The 21,617-nt window shown below is 42.0% G+C and overlaps 1 protein-coding gene across 1 annotated transcript in view; it reads right to left on the bottom strand.

The window, feature by feature from the left end:
* CHSY1 (chondroitin sulfate synthase 1) overlaps window positions 1–21,617 on the bottom strand; it is a 72,126-nt gene that overhangs the window by 44,275 nt on the left and 6,234 nt on the right. The window contains exon 2 of the mRNA XM_047737338.1: window positions 11,565–12,060. Within this exon, the coding sequence (XP_047593294.1) occupies window positions 11,565–12,060 (496 nt within the window). The remainder of the gene's footprint in view (window positions 1–11,564; window positions 12,061–21,617) is intronic.

Genomic DNA, 21,617 nt, shown 5'->3' on the forward strand with positions numbered 1-21,617 from the left:
CTTGGAAGGGCAATGGTCAGGTATTTTGTAGACTGTCCCTCAGCTTGGGTATGTCTGACGTTTTCTCATGACCAGACTGGAGTTATGGCTTGGGGAGGACTAAGGCACAGGTGAAGAGCTGTCTCATCCCGTCCCATTTGGGAGTACATGATAGAAACATGACTACTTTAATACTGCTGATATTAAGTGGGTGTCTGCCAGGTTTTCTAGAAGTTACTATTCTTTCTATTCCTTACTCCATTCATTAAAAATGAGTACAGCCTACAGTCAAGGGGAGGGAAATTAAGCTCCACCACCAGGAGAGAAGGTTATTCCAAACAACCTGTGAATGTTAAAACCACCATAGTAATTAATAAAGACTTTGTAACTCCCTCTTTTCTTTTTTTTTAACTGACATTTGTTTGATTAAACAAATCGCAAGTTATGGTTCAAGGCAAAAGCTGAGGATAAAGAAAAAAGGCAAGCTAAGGCTGAAGGAAGATTTATAACCAGACCACATAAACAGACATTTGTTAAATCATCAATATCAGAGACAAAAAAGATCTTCAAAAATATCATTTGGTTTTAGCTTTAAAGTGTTTTTCAGTTTAATCTCTGGCCAAAAATTCTCTGTTTTCGTCATCACATCAAAAAGAACTTCTTCCCTTGTCATTACTCAAGATTTACTGCTGACCAGCACTCACCCTCATGGACTTTCATCCGGCTACACAACTCACTGCAATTAACATGGCTTAAAGAAGAGAAGAAAGGAAGAAAGATTATAAAGCATTAGTCTGTCAAACATATGAGGAGGGACATGCCAAGTTTGCTTCCCTGCCCACTGGACTAAATCTCATATTGGAAAGACCACAGTCCAAACTCCCTTTTCTATCTTCTGCACTACCAGGGCAATGCTCCGCATAGGACAGGAGCTAAATGAGATGCCAATTAACCAAAACATAACTCCGGTCTCTACCTAGTACCAAAGTGTCACTGGATCATAAGAAATGTTGCTGAGTATTCATGGCATCTATGGTTCTCACAGACGAACAGGAAGAACTATCGGAGAAGCCTATATACAGTGCAGATCGTTGAAATCTACCCACCAAGAGTCTGGTTCTCGGTTTGGGCCTGGAAACCTGCTCTGCAGCAAACACCTCAAGTGATTCTCGTATAAACGGCTTCCCTTTGAGAAAGAGCAGCCTAGTGGAAGACCTATGGACCATGTTAATGCTTGGAGTATACACACAAACACACACACACACACACACACACACACACATTCCCACGTCACTGAGTCTGGAAAACTGACGTCCAACACACCCTCTTACGCCTAAAGGAGTTTCACCTCCGACTGTCTCTTCCTGACCCAGACCACACGGCTACTGTCGGGTTCATTCTTGCCTTTGTTCCCTCACTGGTCACTCCACGGGTGCCAGATGGTCTTACCAGTTCAGTGCAACAAGGACGACTAATTATTGGAATTAAAAATTTTACAAAGCTTTGTTGTTGCCATCCCTCGACCTCTTTACAAATGTGAAGGGATACCATCCTCATTGTGTAGAACAGTCCAGAAATCCAGTCACTTTTAGAGACAGGGGTGACCCAGATAATGCAAGCCACTATCCTCCCTACCCACCCATCCCAGTGGCTCCCCAGCCCTCCACACTGTCCTGTGTTGCTCACACTATTCCGCCCTGGTTTGCTGGTTTACTATTATGAGGTAGTATGGTATTTTTCATATATATTTGTCCATTTTCACATACTGATAGCAAGTCCTTAAAGCTCATTTTACTCTTATTACCTCAAAATGGCTCATACAGCACTATGAAAACTAATGTGATTTAAAAAGTAGACTGTCAGTTTATCACAGGAAATGTGCTGATGACATATGTGATCTCAATCTTTCCAACTGTACAGAAAATACTATTCAGCTATTAGCTTAAGATAAAGAAAATGATATACTGATCCCATCTCCTGATAACGTGACTAAGGAGCCCTCTCCTGTCAACTCAACCTAAGTTAAACGTGCCTAGCTGCGGACTTATCACAAGAAAGGTGACTAACATGGAAAACCTTGCACATCTTTAACACATTCCTTCCAAATTTGAACTTGGTGAAGACCGAGCCCTTTGCCTTTAGATCCACACCTCCTCCCTTGCAAGCACAAGACTCACAGCCCAAACAGAGAAACCATTTCAGAGATGTTGACGTACTTACGGAGGGTAATGTTTTTGCCAGTTATTACAGGTCCAAAGCAACTAACTTCTCCATTTTCGGTCAACCTTGACTGGTTCTGTCAGAACAGTCTTCTCTAAATTTTAAAAGCAAAAACCAAGGAGTCCAACACCACAGTGTTCCTACAAGTCATATTCAAGTACCTGTTTATACAGGTCAAAACCTATGCAAAGTCCTCAGGGAATGGGCTCTGAACGGCTTAGTTTTTCAGATACTTGAAGTATTTCATAAGCCCTCATTCTGTGCCAAGCACTAGCTAACATTAATACGCAGCATCTCAATTTATCCTTGAAACGTTCCTACAAGGTAGGCAATTTCTTATGCCATTTTTGTAAGGAGGTAAGGGTCCAGAGAAGTTAGGCAGCTTGTCGCCTGGGATCACACAGCTGGTGAAGAATGATCAATGATTTGTGGAGATTCATGCCCAGGCCTACTGTGTCCTAGGGCACGTCCTCACCACTCACTCCCATTTTCCTCGACATGTGTGCCACCTGGCCTCATCGTAACACCTCTCGCCCCTTGCTCACCCCATTCCAACACTTGTCCCCTTGCTATGTCTTAAACATCTCACACATTCCACTTTACTCTCTGTCTCTTTGCAGCCCAGCCCAGCCCGGCCCCGCCCCAACAGAATAGGAGAGAAGAGGGCCTCCACTTTCTGAACTGTTGTGCCCTCAACTAGAACAGTGTCTTGATCTTAACCGGATGTTCAAAATTTATTTGAAAAATAAATATATATGAATATTCTGATTGGCTCAAAGTTTTTCTAATTTTTAGAGCACAATTCCCTGACTTCATAAGCAGAAGATGAGGATATTCAGAGTGATTTATACAATTGGAAAAGGCAAACTTTAAGCTGTGAAGCTAAGGCTCCATTATTGATGGTCTTAGGTGACATCAATGAAAATGATGAAGTACAGACATCCAAAAATTCTCTCCCCCATTAAAGCAAAGAGAACATGGGCAAAAAACAGCTTCAGGCAACCTTTTCAGGACCTGGATATTAGCCAAAGGCTTAGAGTAACCCAGGAAGTGTTTATGCAAGAAAAACAATGAAATTTTAGTAGGAATAGCAAATCCTGTGGCATTTTAACTTGCCCATTCCTCTTCCCTGTTGCCCAGCAATGTGGTAGCCTTGAAAACCAACAGTCCACAGTCATGGTGAAAGCCAGCAGCCTGACAGCCACTGGAAGGGGACAGAGCAGGACTGGAGCTCCTTCAAAGCCCCATTCCCAGAGAACTGTCATTATCTGACCTGCCTAGTGGTTTCCTAGAAGACCCTACTTATAAGGCTGTCTTTATTTGTCCTGACTCAGAGCCCTCCTTTTCCAAAAAAGCTCTTGGTGGGGAAGGGAGGAAATATTTGTGAAAAAGGATCATAGGCAATTGTTGAATATCATGCTGCCTCAGGAGGTGGCTAACAGTATGGGTAAAACACAGGCTAACCAAAAAGCTTAAAAAGAAAAGTCGGGGTATAACATGTCCATAAGGGGCTTTGAAGAGTTTCAATATATTCGTGGGAACCTGTGCACATGCCCAGCGAAAATCAGAGAAGGCCCTAAGCTCTCACGTCTGGCTGACTGTGAGGCTCTGCACAAGCGAGAAGTGAGGCTGAGAGTTGAAAACTGCACAGTGAGCACTGCAGGCAAGCACCAACAAGTACACAAAGCCCTTAACCAAAGACAGGGAGAGTTCTTATTTCCAGGTCTCTAAGGACATCTTTGCCCAATCATTAGCTGACCACAAAGCAAACCAAGCAGATTTTAGTAGTTACACACACAAAAAAATACAGACTTTACAAAACTCCCGCCCCCCAAAATCACTAACAAAATAACAGCCACATCATCAAACCCTGGGGAGGGGGCAGAATCTGATTTCCAGAGTTGCTGTATTATTTTAAATGTCTTGTTTCCAACAAAATATTATGAGACATACAAAGGTGGGGGGCGCGGAGCAGCCAGTAAAGAAGTAGAAATTGTAAAAAAAAGAACTAAGTAGAAATTCTGGAGTTGAAAGTCACAATAACTGGAACAAAAAAGTCACAACAAATTTGAACTGGTAAAACAAAGGATTAGTAAACTTGAAGACAGGTCAATTGAGATTACGCAGTCTGCCGGAGAGAAAGAAAAAAGAATAAAGAAAAGAAAAATAAACAGAACCAAGCATATGCATATGGCAGTTGCATAATGAGAATAGCAATAAAGAGAAAAGGACAAAAACCTCTGAAGAAATAACTGCTGAAAACTGACCAAATCTGATGAGAAACAATCCACACACCCAAGAAGCTCAATGAACTGCAAGTACATTAAGCTCAGAGAGCCACACCTTGACACATCGTAATCAAACTACTGAAAGCCAGAGTCTCAAGAGCAACAAGAGAAAAGACTTCGCATATGAGAGATCCTCAGTGAGATGAACAACTGATTTCTCACCAGAAGCCATGGAAACCAGAAAGCTTACATCCAAAGTACTGAAAGGAAAAGACTGTCAACCAAGAATTCTCTACCAACAAAACCATATGTCAAAAGTGAAGGAGAAATTAGCGCATTCCCAGATTAAAAAAGAAAAAAAAACTGAGAGAATCTGTTATAAGCAAACCTGTCCTATGAGAAATATTAAAGGAGGCCTTTTAGACTGAAAGGAAAGGACACATGACATTAACTCAAATACATGTGAACAAAGAGCCCAATAAAGGAAACTACATAAGCAAACAGAAAATTTATAAAAATATTCATAAAAATTGGGACGCCTGGGTGGCTCAGTTGATTAAGCCGCTGCCTTCGGCTCAGGTCATGATCCCAGGGTCCTGGGATCGAGTCCTGAATCGGGCTCCTTGCTCGGCAGGGAGCCTGCTTCTCTCTCTTCCTCTGCCTGCCACTCTGCCTGTTTGTGTGTGCACGCTCTCTCTCTCTGACAAATAAATAAATCTCTTTAAAAAATTTATAAAAATATAAATATATTGTTAACACTTTTTCCTCTAATCTGATTTAAAAGACAACGGCACAAAGCAGTAATTACAAATCAGTGTTGACTGTCCTATCACATACAAGATATAACTTGTGTGACAATAATAGGAAGGAATAAGAAGAAAATGGAGCTTTATCAAAGCCTAAGATTTTGTTTACTATAGTTATTAAGCTGGCATTAATCCAAACTTCTTGTTTATCAGTTAAGATGTTAACTGTAATACTTAGGGTAGCTTCTTAAAAAATAAAAGAAATGACAAAAGAGTGAAAATGTACAAAAACCACTTAACACAAAAGAAGGCAGCATTGCAGGAACAGAGAAACAAAACAGACATGACCTAGGAAAGGAGGAGCAAAATGACAGACACAAATCCTACCCTATCAGTAATGACATTAAATGTAAATGGATTAAAGACCCCAATTTAAAACTGATCCAACTACATGCTATCTACAAGAGACACACTTTAGATTCACAGACACCAACGGGGCGCCTGGATGGCTCAGTCAGTTAGGTGACTGCCTTCAGCTCAGGTCATGATCCCAGGGTCCTGAGATTGAGCCCCATGTCTGGCTCCCAGCTCAGTGGAGAAGTCTGCTTCTTCCTCTGCTCCTCCCCCCATCTCATTCATTCTCTCTCTCTCTAATAATTAAATAAAATCTTAAAAACAAAGACACAAACATTGGGGTGGCTGGGTGGCTCAGTCAGTTAAGCATCTGACTCTTGATTTCTGCTCAGGCTCAGGGTCATGAGGTAGAGCTCTACATTGGGTTCGGGGCTCAGCGCAGAGTCTGCTGGGGATTCTCTTTCTCCCTCTTCCTCTCCCTCTGCCCCTCCTTCCATGCACACACCACTCTCTCTCTCACACCAAAATAAAATCTTAAAAAAAAAAAAAAAAAGACACAAATGGGCTAAAAGCAAAAGTACGGAAAAAGATAAAGCACGCGATAGTAACTACAAGGTACTGGAACGGTTATACTATCAGACCAAATAAACTTCAAGACAAAAATTGTCACTGAAGACAAAGAAGGCATTTTATAATGATAAAAGCACATATGCACCTAACGACAGAGCCCCAAAATACATGAAGCAAAAAACAACACTACTGAGAGGGAGAAACTGACAATCCAGAAGTATCAGAGACTTCACTATCCCACTTTCAGTAATGGGTAGGACAAAGAGATGACCAGAGAAAAGGACAATCAACATACAAATCAACTAGACCAAAGAGACATCCATAGAACACTCAACAGTAGAACACACTCTTCTCAAGTACACACACAACACTATCCAGGGTAACCATATGTAGGTCATAAAAAGTCTCAATAAATTTAAAAGAACTGAAACAATACAACGTATGTTCTCCAACCATATGGAATGAAATTAAAAATCAATAACACAAATGGTGGGTCTTAGACTGCTGTGTTGTTCACAGTCTCATTTCATCTTATTTTTCACATCTTCTTCATGTCCTTCCCACTCACTGCTGATATATAGCCTTTTATGGCAGCACCCTTTTTTGGATGACAATTTGCCCTTAGGATCTATTAAGAGCTTGGAGATTGAACCAGCAAGCCAGAACAAAAGGCTCTGTATTAAACCACACGGGAGCTTTGCCTCAAAGAACAGCCAGGGACAGTGATCTGTATGTGGAGCATCTATTCTAGCTGTTTAGGGCCCTGCCTGGTTGTCAGCCAGGTAAGGGTAACAAGCAGCCTAAAGGTGTGAAGAAGGCACCACTAGACACAAACCAGCTCCATGACAACCCGCAGCTGAAACATTATCCCTTCCATCATTAAAGAAAAAAATTCCCAGGCTTCTGATACAAAGATGTTCAACATTCCTTTCTAAGCCGGTCAGACTAACAAGGAAAACCTTCTCTTTTTACGTATTTTGCTCTAAACTCCCAGTTTCCCTTGAAGATATGCCTTCCTTAAAAAGAACATCACTGATCTTACCCCTTCTCTGTACTGTTTTATCCTTAAGATCACTATCACAGGGTTTTTACACGTTTACATTTTTCTCAATCATTTCATAAATATTTTAGTCTCCTCAATTAGATGACAGCCCTTAAGGGAAAAAAACAGCCATCTGTGTTTTGTGCTTTTGTAGTTTCCAACCTGTTTAGAAAGCCAGTACTGGGCTCACTAATGCTTGCTTAATGAATATTGGCTAACTCAGAGCATCACGCTGGTGTGTCTCAGTATATACTGGTGTATCCCAGACACTCTAGTTGTGCCAAGATGACAATCCCTTCAGGTCTGGGTCGAGGAGTGCCATGGGTAGAGGGTGGGGTAGCAGGAGCCCTGTGGGGCCCCACATACCTCAGTGTGTGTATCATGATGTGAAAAAGGCCGGAAAACACTGGGTTAAGGGACTGATTAGAAACACTGCTGAAAAGAACTGGAAAGAGCTTGAATGTCCATTAAAAAAAAAAAAAAAAAAGATGAAGATTCTTATGTAGCAACTGGAAAATCGTAAGACTTGGGAGTGAAAACCAGCAAGATACGGATAGTAAGCAACACATGTGGGAGGATATAGAGACTTTGTGGCTTTTATGTGCACATGGCACACCTGTTAAGGCTGCACCACCGTGGTGGACTCCGAGGGGAACCTGGTAGACAGAGATGAGAAAACTTGTCCTGATAAACTCTTTCAGCTTCTGAATTTTCAGCCCTGTGATGGCATGAAATAAATCTTTTAAAGTTGCCAAATCTTACTATGCCTAGCTCCCACTTTCATTACTAACAATTATTTTCTACTCGAAATACCTTCATTACTGGTCAAATGTTGAATTAAAATAAAAAAAAGTCAAGATCTGGTTGCTGGTTAGCTAGCCATGTTCTGTTTAAGAAAATCCACTGAGGGGCGCCTGGGTGGCTCAGTGGGTTGGGCCGCTGCCTTCGGCTCCGGTCGTGATCTCAGGGTCCTGGGATCGAGCCCCGCGTCGGGCTCTCTGCTCAGCGGGGAGCCTGCTTCCTCCTCTCTCTCTGCCTGCCTCTCTGCCTACTTGTGATTTCTCTCTGTCAGATAAATAAATAAAATCTTTAAAAAAAAAAAAAAAAGAAAATCCACTGAGCTTTACACTTACTGATGATCTGTGCACTTCTCCATAGGTATAATATACACTTCAATAAAAAGTTAAAAGCAAAATGAAAAGATTACTTAGATCAATTGTCTTTTTATTCCCTTATTAAAAGAGTTGTATGGTATTTCATTTATTTGCCTACATAAATTGTTTCAAATTTTTCAGTAACATTCCTCAAAGGGCACCTGGGTGGCTCAGTTGTTAAGCACCTGCCTTCAGCTCAGGTCATGGTCCTGGAGTTCCGCAATCTCGCCACATCCCTGTTTCTCTGCTCAGCGAGGAGTCTGCTTCTCCCTCTCCTCCTGCTCCTTCCTCCGCTCCTTCTTTATCTCACTCATTCTCCCTCTCAAATAAATAAAATCTTGAAAAATAAGAATGATAACAACACTTCTTCAAAAAGTCCCATGTAACTTGAGTTGTAAGGCCGAGCCCGCATGAGCCAAGGGGGAAGCAGGTTTGCCTGCTCCACTTTGCCGATACGGTTAACAGCCTCCCGGCCCGCACTCATTCTGGGCCGGGACGTTACAGTAAGCGTGAGGAGCATTACTAAAGACCTCCTTATGGCTTCCTATACGGTAACACATTTTTATTATGAAAATAAAGTATTTAAAGCCACTTATCTAAAATGCCAAAGTCACAAAAGATTAAAAAAAGAGACCTGTGCAAAGGGTCTGGGACTGTACCGCATCAGCAGATAAAATCAGAGTATCAACACTAGGTTAAAGTTTCCATGTGTACTATGGTTACATGAGAGCATTTCCCTATTCTTAGTCAAAATGCTTAATGAACTAATTAAGCATTAGTTCACTAAAATGAACTAAATTCTTAGTTCAAGTAAAGAACCACAATGTTTAGTTACTCTTAAATGAGGGACAGCCCTATGTTCCCGTACGCAGGATTGGGGAGATACACTCAGGAACAGAGGGAAATGAGCGGAAGGCCGCTGCCTTCGGCTCAGGTCATGATCTCAGGGTCCTGGGATCGAGCCCCGCATCGGGCTCTCTGCTCAGCAGGGAGCCTGCTTCCTCCTCTCTCTCTGCCTGCCTCTCTGCCTGCTTGTGATCTCTCTCTGTCAAATAAATAAATAAAATCTTTAAAAAAAAAAAAAAAGAAACTTAAGGTCTAAAAAAATGGTACATGTGCCCACAAATATAATTCTTAAAAATGAAAAAAATGAAGAACTGCACACAAAACACAAAACTTTCGATCTGCAGAAAAATATGTAGAAGACAATTCCTGCCACGCAAGGAAGAGAAGGCTTTCTTACACAAGGCACAGAAAACACAAACCATACAGGAAAAGAAAGAAACTAGACTACACTTAAAATTAATTCACAATTTGCATGCTGAGTATCACATTTAAGGTGAAAAGACAAGCCACATTCCGGGAGAAGATAATCTCCCATAAAAGGAGCTCACAGAAGGGCAGCACCTAGGAAAAGCTCTGTCATCATCAGACACTTAAACACAAGAAAAGCAGCAGGGACACCGCCCCCACACTGCCCACAGGCCTCCACATTCCACTCCAAGGGGATCCTAGGCAGGGATGGGTAACCACCCAGGGAGGGAGCTTCCTCCTCCACCAGATCCCTCTGCAGGTGCTTCTGGTCGAAGAGGTGGCTCCCAGCATCCAGAAGGGACAATTTCCAGCATCCCAACTTCGGGCTCGAGAGAATTTTGGTTCTTACAAGATAACGGGGGAAAAAAGTGCTGAAACTATCTCCCAATCCCTGCAGCCCCCCACGACGATACTTTCTAATGTCTTGGCACTAACGCTAGGTCAGAGTTCTTGATAACAAGGTACTGGCTCTGCGGCTGTCTATCTAGCAGCATGTAAGATACAACAGCACTATAACACTAAGACAGTTATTTTTTTAAATTCTCTCTCAAAAGTAGGCCTGTCCTCCACAATTCCAGCAGGAAGGCTAGCTTCTCAGAGATCAGGAATAGCATAAAACATCCCAAAATATACAAGGCACTACATGCTTTAACCATAATGAAACATGCTAAGGTTGTAACTACTAAATTAAGAATGGGGAAAACGCAGAAACACTGCCTTCTGCATTCTGCTGGAAACTGCAGGACATCCCTAAAGAGGCTTCCTCGCTGCAAAAATTCATGACCACAGCGACCTCCCCCCTAGATCCAGTGACCAATCCTCCCTGCATGCAAGGTTGGGAGGAGACCATAAAGATCAGAGGTTTCACTCCAATCACAGTTGAGATTTAAAATGTATCTTTTATAATTAGAAATGAACATGAAAACTACTTCCTGTATTCTTGAAAATGTCCACTTCCCTAAGAGTTCAAGCGAAAGAAACAGTTATTAGGAAACCTTTAACAGCAAGTCTGCGGGGCGGGGGACAAGTAAGGGCAAGAGTACTCTTTCATCCCTCGAGCACTTTAGAAAATTAACTCATAGCAAAAGCTAACAGTTTACATCAGAAAGTGTGTTTCTTTTTCTTGGGCAAAGGTCTACAAGTTCCCTCCGTTCCTCACAACTATGGGTAGTTTATCAATCTAAACACAACACAACCTAAATAATTTTTTCCACTCTGACTAATATCAGATCCTGTAACTGCAGGCAAGAGGTGCACATCTGCCAATAAAAGCAGAAAAAAGTCAAAAGTGAACTCATGTTCTCAAGAACATTTAAAGAGAAAACCTCTACAAGTAGACTTCCTACCAAAAACTGCACTTGTGTGTCAAGATAACTCCGAGACTGCCTACCAACTATTCGGAAGAGAACAACCATATTGCAAACTTCCAGGCCACAAATAACTGTCTAAAAAGTCAAGGTTTTAAATAAATGCAAAGTCAGATGCAATTGGTTTTTTTTTTTTTAAATCATTACTCATTTTTATGAATTCTAAACATGCTGAGTTTCAAACTGTGTGGGTCAACATGACCAGAAAAGTCAGGCCTTCGGGAGAAGAGGGAAAGGAAACCTTGACACACTTAGAATCACACCGGCAGAATCAGCAGAAGTCAGATTAGATGAATGTTCTGGATAATCATGACAATATTGCTGTTACCTACAATAAACCATATCATTTCTTTGGGCTCCAAATGCCATTATTTATTAACTAAGGTATCAGGTCAAAGAATAGAAAGTATGTCCTAAAAATGAAGGATAAAAGATACAAAGAAGGAATTCAAATTTTAAAAACTTGGGTAAAAATGTACAATACCTTCATACCAACTTCGAGCCTTAAAGAAGACATCATCACTCGTTTCCTAGGATTGGTTCAGAACTAATGATGAAATTAACAGATTTTTTTTTTTTTCTGTTCTTACCTCATAAGACCAGACACACTGCACCCCCGCAAACCTCCGGACACATCTTCCCACCTCCACGTCCTCGTGAGTAGTGTACATTTCCCGGAGACACTTTCCAATGTGTGGTACCATTCTCCGGAGAACCTCCCGGCTCATGATCACACCGGGCCCCCCCATGCAGAAGTTCTCACCGGGTTCCAGGGCAAGTTTCCCCATTTCTTCCGTGGTGCCCAGTCCTGTCTGCCCGAGAAAGAGGGGCTCACTGCTATTCAAACTCCTCAGAAAATTCTCCAGACGGTCTCCTTTGATATACACGTCATCATCTGCTCTCATAAACCATTCATACTTGTCCAAGTAGTGGTCATGCATGTACTTGAGCATCATGAAAGACTTCTTCTGGGGTGGGTAGGAGTCGTCCACGCCCCGTAGTGGCACTATCGGGATTGGTATCGATGTGTCTGAACCCTCACTAGAGAAGAATTCGACTTTCCCAGGAATTGTCTTGGACCATGTTCTGGAATTAAAATAAGTATCAGTGAGAGAACAGTTTATTTCAAGCTTCTCATTTCCAGAAATTTACATATCTACTCATGCTGAATGACCGTGTGTTCAAAAGGAATGATAAAAAACTACTTGATCTGTTTGCCTCCCCTTAACGGAAACCCAGGCTACAGGGTATTGCAAAGCCCAAATTCATTTTCAAAAGAATCCCAACAAAAAATAATGATGAAGTGTTCAAATATTTCCAGGATAACTAAGTTTTAGCTGTGTCTGAAAACCAAATTGGCAGGGCACCGAGGTCTAGATCTCCCTGTTAATTTTCTGATACTTATCAAGTCCCTACCCACAAACTTCTCCACTCCGTAAGATAATCAAAAATCAAATTCTTTTTTTTTTCCTCTCTTCCCCTATGATCCTCTGGTTTTATTTCTTAAATTCCACATATGATAAAATCATTTGATAACCGTCTTTCTCTAATTGACTTTTTTTCACTTAGCATAGTAAAATAAGAAGAAATCAGAGAGGAAGACAAACCATAAGAGACTCTTAACTATAGAAAACATACTGAGAGTTGCTGGAGGGGAGGTGGGGTAACTGGGTGATGGGCATTAAGGAGGGCACTTGATGCAATGAGCACTGGGTGTTATATACAATGGATGAATCCCTACACTCTACCTCCAAAACTAATAACACACCACATGTTAATTAAATTGAATTTAAGTAAAATTAAATTAAAAAAAAATCAAATTCTTCATTCAACAAAGCTTCTTTGAATGCACATCAAGTGTCAAGTCTGTGCAAAGCCAGGGTGAAGCACAGAGAGCAAGCAAAACACTGACGGCCAACTCACGGAGCTGTCATCAGGAGAGACAGACGTTCATCAAGGCAGTCACACACCAGTGTGCTTACTGGCATGAATTAAAACCAGCACCCTGAAAGAAAGGTGCAGAGCCATGAAGAGCATACAAAAAGATCACAAAGTAGATACACAGTGCACAGATCGCTTCCCCAAGACCCAAGTGAACAACAAGGATGAGAAATAGGCCCAGAAAGTGGCACGTGCGGACAGGGCAGGTTGCCGCAAGGGGAGCAGGGCCCCTAGAGCTGGGGCCCCTCAACAGTACCAGCTACCGAAAGAATGGGGCAGACCAGACACGGATGAAAGCTGGGCTTCCCGCAGTCCTCAGGGGTGAAGGAGCCAGCTGAGGCCACCAGGAGAGAACTGCTACAGCCACCCAGACATGGTGTCATCAGGGCTAACTGTTCCATCCACTGCAGAAGGAGAAAGTCAGGACTCCTGCTGCTGAACAACTGATTTAAGGCTACCATGTTACATCTGTCCCTGTGCCTTCTTTATACTAGAAGCAGTCTAGCTACAAAATACACTTACATAGACCACTTCTAGGAAAAACATCACAATATGTGAATGAAGCAGTCAATATAGCCCGAATAGATCAAAAAAGGACCCCTCCCAGGTGACTGTCTCCCCAATATGTTTTTATTTTACTTATCTGTTCCACTTATATGTATTGTGGTGGTGAAAAGTGAACTTGACGGGTCAATGAAAACCACACATACCTTAAATGGAAAGTCTTAGGGAGAGAAATAGTCGAAAAAGGTACACACCAAACCTCTGGTGAAGGGGTACAGAAGTAGGGAAATGAGACGGATGGGGGAAGGGATAAAGAGAACTTTCTTAATTCTGTATATCTCTAAATGGAAGAAAATTTTTACAAGCATAATATTACTTTTTTGGAAAAATTTTTAACTGTGATAAAATATACGTAATTTGAAATTTACCATCCTAACCATTTTTTTAAGAATAATGTTCAGTGGAGCATTAAACACATCCCCATCATACTTCAACATCACCATCCTCTGCCTCCAGAACTTTTTCAGCTACAAAACTAAATTTCTAAAGCACAGTATTATTTTTGTAATTTTATAAACAATCTACAATGATGCACTTAAAAAGAAATTACTGGTTTTTAAATTCAATTCCTAACCCAAATTGTAAGGAATACAAAATGACTTCAAACTTCTCTCATTCAAATAGAGGAAGAATTCAACGAACTTTTTGTCAAACATGCTTCTCAAAAAATCTAAGGACTACACATACATCGTTTTTCATTAAAACTAGGATTCAACTATAAGATGCACCACTGTTTTTGGTACCAATAACAAAGAAAAAAAGTGCCATTCTTAATCACACGATGCAACTGTAAAATGCATCCTGATTTCAGCGATGTTAAAATGTGGGGGCAGGGAAATGTATATCTCAGAATGATGTAAGACAGTAGCAGTAATGTTTTTCCCTTAATGCCTATGGATTTTAAATGGACCTATAGAGTCTTAGGCCATTTACAAAACTCTTTAACAAAGAATTCGGCATATATGGATTCTAGATGCTGTCACAGGGACTGTACAGCATTTTCACCAATTTTCACATAAGCTCCTGAAAACAAGGATGAAAACTGAATGTGGCCGGAGCAAGGCAATTAATTAAAAAAGAAACCCACCCTTTCCATAAAGAGACAAGTCTCTTTCAAAAATGAGAATGAACTACAACCAAGACAGAATGTACAATACCCTGAAGACCCCCTTCTGACGTGGTATCTAGAGGGGAGATGGCTTCTCAACCCCAGGAACTTGGTGACAATGAAGATGTACTAAGAGGACGCCCAACCAGGTCAAGGAGCCCCGATTCCTTCCTTCAGTAGAAATGATTTTTGTTTGGCAGTCACAACAATTCTTTGAAAAAGTAATTAATTTCAATAGTTGGCACATAAAAGAAGTCAATACACCCTGCTCACTTGCATGAAAAAAGAGACTTAAAGTGTCACTTTCCATAAGACACACACCATCATCTACTACGATCCCTACACGCTGAAAAAGAGCCCGACTTACTCAAGCCACAACCAGAAAACAATTATTAAGAGGTAAAATTCACAGGTGCGATGGAGTTAAAATACACTACCATTCACAGTACTTCTGAAATCTAAGTTATAAACAGTCTGCATTATCTCATAATTGATTATACATGAATAGTGAATAAAATCAACCTAACTTTAGCTTCTACCCCATTGCTTCTGAACTACAATGTGATTAATAAAACAGACCAAGTTGGAAATGGTAAGTACAGAAGGAGCCAGCCCCAGAAGCCATTAAGATACTAAAGCACCACGACATTACTGGAGACATGGGGTGGGTAAGACAATGTCTGCCTCCAAAGGAACCACCTCCTCAAGAGACAACACACAGGTTCAGAGCGTGAGTTCTAGAATCAGGCTCCCGGGATGAGAGTCCTGGCTCCACTTTGGGATAAGCCACGGTGTGCCTCCCCTTCCTTGTCTGTAAGCTGGGGATAATAACACTACCTGCCTCATAGGGTTGCTGTGAGGGTTGGTGGATTCTTTGACCTAAAGCACTCACACATCCTCCCGGCACGCAGGAAGCATTATGTAAGTGCGACTTATTAGGGAAGCCAGGAGTGTGCAAATAAAGTAAGAGAGTGAAAGAGAAAATGAAGGGCACAGGGGAGTGTGGGCTGAACATGCAGCGTTCGGTCACAGGACGACAACCAGCATGCAGACATTATGGAATTCCACCCCTCACACTTCTGGCTAAAAACCTGACACTCGAGCAGTCTAGGAAAATTCCGTTTTACTATCTTAGACAGCGTTAGGGTAGAAGCTACTGAGACCTCAACTTTTTAAAAGTGTTTTCACTTCTGGAACGCCAGAATCCTTCCTATTAGCCTGAGCATCAGAGTGCCTTTGTGTCTGGGCTCCTACCTGCTGCAGCACACAGGACGCGGACAGCAAGCGCCAGCCTCTCTCGAGAACCACCCTCGCTGAGGCGATTAACGCCTATACCGTGACTTGAAATCATGTAATTTGTCCAAGAAGAGAAACCAATTAATTTTAAAAACAGACAATCTAACCTCAAACCATCCTTAAAAGCCTCTCTGCAGTTTTATGGTAACTCCACCCAATTATTATCTTTTCCTTTTTAGGTAACCCAGGGAAAAACCTCAGGCTGCCCTTTTCTGTTCTAAATGACTGGTGGTTGGAGAGAAATCTCTCAAAGAGTTTCTGTAAATCCTCCAAACTTTAGAAAGTATGATCTTTTCATTGAGGGTATCTTTGGCTTCAAGAGCTCGGGAAAGATCGAGTGCTCTGGAACGGGAATCATGATTCACCATCCTGGGGGAGCTGCGGGGGGGCGGGGCGCCTTAGTGATGGGAAAGAAGTAAAGGAGACACCGCTGAAGAAGCAAGCTGGCCCTCCTTCCGAGACAGAAACAGGTCAAGCTCCTTATTTTCATAAGCAAATGTCAACTTTGCCATCGACAAGTTTGTTACCGGGAGCAAAGAGTTCTCCCTTAATTGAAACCACAGAACATTTACAGAGGCCCTTGCCAGCAAGTTCAATTTTCGATGCACGGATAACCAACTCTTGCTAAAGCACAGATACGACAACTGAAACTGGAGAGAGCCAAGTAAGCTATCATCTTTTCCTCTGGGCCTCTAAACACTATCCCTACACTGAGTCAAATCACAGTTAAGTGATGCAGCTGGACAATATTAGCTTCGCTAAGGAATGCCTTTGCTGACTCAGGACTTCATAGTCTCCCTTTCTGTTCTGTTATCATTTTAAGAAAAACTACATAAAATACATTTGTGTACAAAACTGCATCCACAGCTGTGACTCCCGTCCTAAGGACACATTCATAATACATGGGTAAATTGAACAAGCAGGCAAGAGTACATCCCTGTGACGTGTACTATTAAGGGAACAAAAGTACACATATAAAAATAAAATATTTTACCATTTTACCCCAGAGTGTTTACTGTGGTTATTTTTGGATGGAGGATCAAAAGACATTTAATTTTCTTCATATTTTCTATATTTTCTAAATTTTCTGCAACAAATAAGTATAGTTAGAGCTGGGGGGAAAAGTTTTTTGTTTTTTGTTTAAATCTGGAAAAAAACTTTAAGCTAAAAAGCATCCAAAGAAATGAAAAGATTTGACATCAGAAAATGCTACTTTTGTAATAAACATTTTTTTATTCTATACAATGGACAAAAACTAAAAGAAAAATGGAGATTGAGTACTTTCACATTTTTAAAATTTTAATAGCTACAGTAATTTTTACAAGTAAAAAGGGGAGACCTTCTGTGATTTCCCCAAAAGGACAAGTAAATACATTGCCAGACAGTTATAGTGGTAAGTTTGAAAGGACTCATATGATCAAATCATCTCAGAATTTGGAGTCATGGAAGGGAGAACATCATTTTTCCCCCTTGTAGAACTGATAGATAATAGGAGTTAAAGGCATATGTTTATATTCTTCCCTATAACAGAAGAAATTTAATAACTTAACCAAAAGGAATACAGCATGAAAACAAGAGCAAGAAAATAAAGCCAAAGAAAAACAAAAGTAGTCAGAGCGGGGTACCAGTACGGGTACCAGGGACGGCGAAATCCTGGTAGGGGCTGCCTGCTCGGCTCTATGCCCGTGGGAAACAGGGAACCAACTGGAGTCCTCTGAAAAGATGCCACCCCAAAACTGAGGGAGCCCACGTGGTGAGACCAACTGCCAGCACATGGTCTCTCTGTCTGCTAATGGTGGGTCCCAACCAGCAGGCAACCAAGAGATGTTGCAGGACTCTGTCCCACTGCTCAGGGTTAAGTAAGAGGGATATTGCAGACACTAAGACCTGACAGAAACTTGTCCCGCAGGGTCCAGGGGAGGGAAAGAAGGGCACAGGTAGTGAGTGTCCTTATAGGAAGCACAAGTTTGATGGAGCAGCAGTCTGAGCTCACCCTCCCAAAAAAGTACATGGAGGACAATTCTTTGCTGCCAGGCAGAGCAGCCATGCCCTTGAACTTGATCAGGCCTTGGGAAAACTCAGAGGTCTTCCAAAGCTACCAAGTGATAACTCAAGGCCTCTCCTGGAGCTGAAGGAATGCCCTCGGGCCGGATGCTGTAAGCATTACTCAGTCCATCATCTCTGTCCTGTGTTGGTATGAGGATGGAGCGTACTGAGCTGGTTTCTCTTCCTCTTATGTGGTTTCCGGATACATGGCTTCCTCTTTTAAAGTCTCTAACTGCCTTAGTGCGTAAACTTATGACGTGAGCAATCTCAATTCTTTTGGAAGTAGGTGGGGAAAGAGAACAGAAATCATAAAACAGTGGGAAAAAAATTTTTTTAAGACAAATCAAATTATACTCTTTACCATTAATCCTAAAAAGTGGACCTAAGGTGAAAAGAAGCATTAAGACTTTTTTTTTCCTCCTGCCGGGTGGATTACAGCTTCCCGCCTCAACAATGGCCTGGGCACTAGCCCAGGAGGCAGTTCCAAGATATTAAGGGCTACCAGCAACCCGTCCTTTGAGCCCAGGTTCACGGCAAACAATGGAAATACTCATCAGCACAGACCACAAAAACGCCCTCTTTGAAACCTAGGAATTAAAATTCGGAGTGTTAATAATAGAAGGCGAATTCTGGTCTCATGATACATTTCCGAAGCTTCAAATGTTGGAGAGCGACCTTAGATGGTTTGTTCTGCCACCGGACATTTAAAAGTGTAAATATGCAACTAATTCTTAATCATGCATGAACAAAATTCATTTCAAATTTAATTCTAAGCAAACAAAGCCACACAAAAAACAGCAGCAACAAAGAGTGTTCTTTAACACAAACAATAAAACCACCCTGAACCCACTTTGGCCGACCGCTTTTGCAAGTCAGTCTCCCTGTACCAAGGCACTTCCTGGTATCAACCCACTGAACAGCAGCCCACAGCCACCCTTCAGCCAAGCAGTCACCTGGTGCAGGGCACTGCGCTACGGGCATGAGGAACTCAGCCTGTGACAATTCGATGCAGTGTGCGGTACCGTTACCCATATTTCACAGATGAGGAGACTGGGGCACAAGGCTAGGTAAATAATTTCCCGAGATCATAGAGCTAATAAATGTTGAAGCCAGAACTCAAAGGGGGTCTGATTCCAAAGCCTCGGCTGCTGCCTTCATCCCACACTTTTTTCCCAGGTTATCACCCACGTTTCCTTTGCAGTCCCTCCTCCATTGAGAAGGCTGAGAAAACAGTCATCCCAGGAAAGGAGGGCAACCTTACACCCACTTTAGCCACTTCCACTGCGTCTGCCTGGCAGAAACCTGTCCATTGAGGACACCTCTTCAGAGTCTAAGCTGGATTAGTTGAAGGTCAGTCAGAAGACTCTACTCTGAAGGTAGCTTCTGAAAGCCTCATTCCGTTTGGGTCCCTTCACTACTGTAAATCCTGCCAGATCACTTTCCAGCAGTAGGCTGGAAACACACAGAAGAAAATCCCAATACAAAAGCAGCCCTCACACCTAGGCTCAACTTCCAAAGCAATTGTTTTAACGCCATGGACAAATATATTTTCAACAATCCTCAGGTGTTGGGTTTGCAAACCCAGGGTCGACACCAAATCAGCAGAATACACCTTAAAAAAAAAAAAACCCACAAAACTTTTTATTTATTTATTTGGATGGGGGAGGAGGGGGGAACCATTCGCAGGGGAGGGCAAAGGGAGATGAAGAAGCAGGCTCCACACAGGCAGGGCTCGATCCCAGGACCCCAGGATCATGACCTGAGCCAAAGGCAGACGCTTAACTAACTGAGCCACCCAGAAGCCCCTACACCTTCTTCTTTTTAATCATCCGCAAACCACGGTACTTGGTTACAGAACAAATACCACAGCTACAGAGGTTTTAGAAATGACACCGAGTTAAGATGAGTAGATGGGAGAGCTTCACTACTTTTAAATCGTAACTAAATTTCTTGTTCCCCCAATTCCATCCATATGCAGGACAGATGGAGACACTGAATATTTACAGTTGTGTGTGGAAGCCAGGGCCCTCACATTAAAAATTCTGTCACCTGATTCTCCCAAGCACTACCTGCAATTGTGAAGTTATGGAACTAAGGTAAATACAGTTACAGTATCCGAATACTTTATCGGGACAGGATTAACTGCTACTTACTGAAACCAGAATGATCTCGGACCCAAGCCCAGGGCACCACCTGTGCCTAGCACCGCTGCAGGCACCTACCTACAATTCAACACACTCAAAACTGCACTTCCATTCCCTTCCAAGAGCTGTTCTCTCCTCCTCCTTTTTTTCTTTTTTATGCTCTAGTTCTGTAGCTTTACTACAAAATAAGTGTTCACTGCAGAAAAACTCAAAAGAAAAGGGCCAAGAAGAATATGAAAAATCACTGAGTATCACTGTGTATACATTCTGTCACATTTTCTTTTCTATACTACACATACAGATTATTTTGTTTGATTTTAAACAAGAGTGGCTTCATACCCAGAATATAATTTTATACCCTAGTCTTGCTTAATTTAAATATATTCTGAATCTCTCTTCATTTCAGTAAATTCATATTTCAGCCACATCATTTTTTGTGGCTAGAGAAGCGGACCACAATATGGATAAATCAGCAAAATCAATTATGGTCCACAGTTCCTAATGCAGGACACCAAAGACACTTGAAATTTCCGGGCGCCTGGGTGGCTCAGTCATTAAGTGTCTGCCTTCGGCTCAGGTCATGATCCAGGGTCCTGGGATAGAGCCCCACATCAGGCTCCCTGCTCAGCAGGAAGCCTGCTTCTCCCTCTCCCACTCCCCTGCTTGTGTTCCCTCTTTCCCTGTGTCTTTGTCAGATATATAAATAAAATCTTTAGAAAAAAAAAAAAAAGAAATTTCCACTCCATACATATATCTTTGAACATATCTTTAAATCCCTTTGAAAAATTCTAGAGGAAATGCTAAATTTCAGATCCCAGCCTCAAAATGTACAATCCCCCCGTTCCTTCACTACTTCCTGCTCTTCCACATTTCCAGGAATCTGTTGTCTCTGCCTTAAAAACTCCTTCAAGACTAAGTGAGGGAAAGGGGGCAGGAGTGTGTGGGCAAGGCCCTTCCTGATCCCTTTCATAATCAGTGCAGGCCTCTTTGTCCTGTGTCCCCACAGCAGTTAAGGTCCAGGCACCCTGCAGGCCCTCCTCATCAGTATTACCATTTCTTTCCCTCCCTAGAAGACACACCCTGCCAGGGTAGAATTATTAATCTGTTTTCAATACAGAGCAGCTTAATGAAGGGACAAGGGAAGTGAAACTAGCCATGTGATGAAAACACAACCGCGTATAAACTTCTGCTGACAACCACAGCTACCCTTGCAATATCCTAACTATTTGAGGCACCAAGATCTGGAACCATGACAGAAAAGGCTAAACTCACGTTCAGGACTGCACAGTCCTCCAGTCACCTTAGACAGGTAATTCACAATGTGAAAGGGGTTGTGCTCCAAAAGTTCATTTACAGGTCAGTTATCTGGATTATAGAAGGCAGTGAGTTTCTGCCAAACTGAATTCTAGCTGAGAAAGTATTACTCTAAACGGTTTCGAGATAAGCATGGTTTACTGAGTTCACGAGTAAGAAAAGGGACTCTGAGGTGTGCTCATTAAGGTCGGTAAGAGAACAGTGTGCCTCCACTGAACGCATTCGGAAGA

This window comes from Lutra lutra, chromosome 7 (genome assembly GCF_902655055.1).
Source record: "Lutra lutra chromosome 7, mLutLut1.2, whole genome shotgun sequence".
Classification (NCBI taxonomy): domain Eukaryota; kingdom Metazoa; phylum Chordata; class Mammalia; order Carnivora; family Mustelidae; genus Lutra; species Lutra lutra.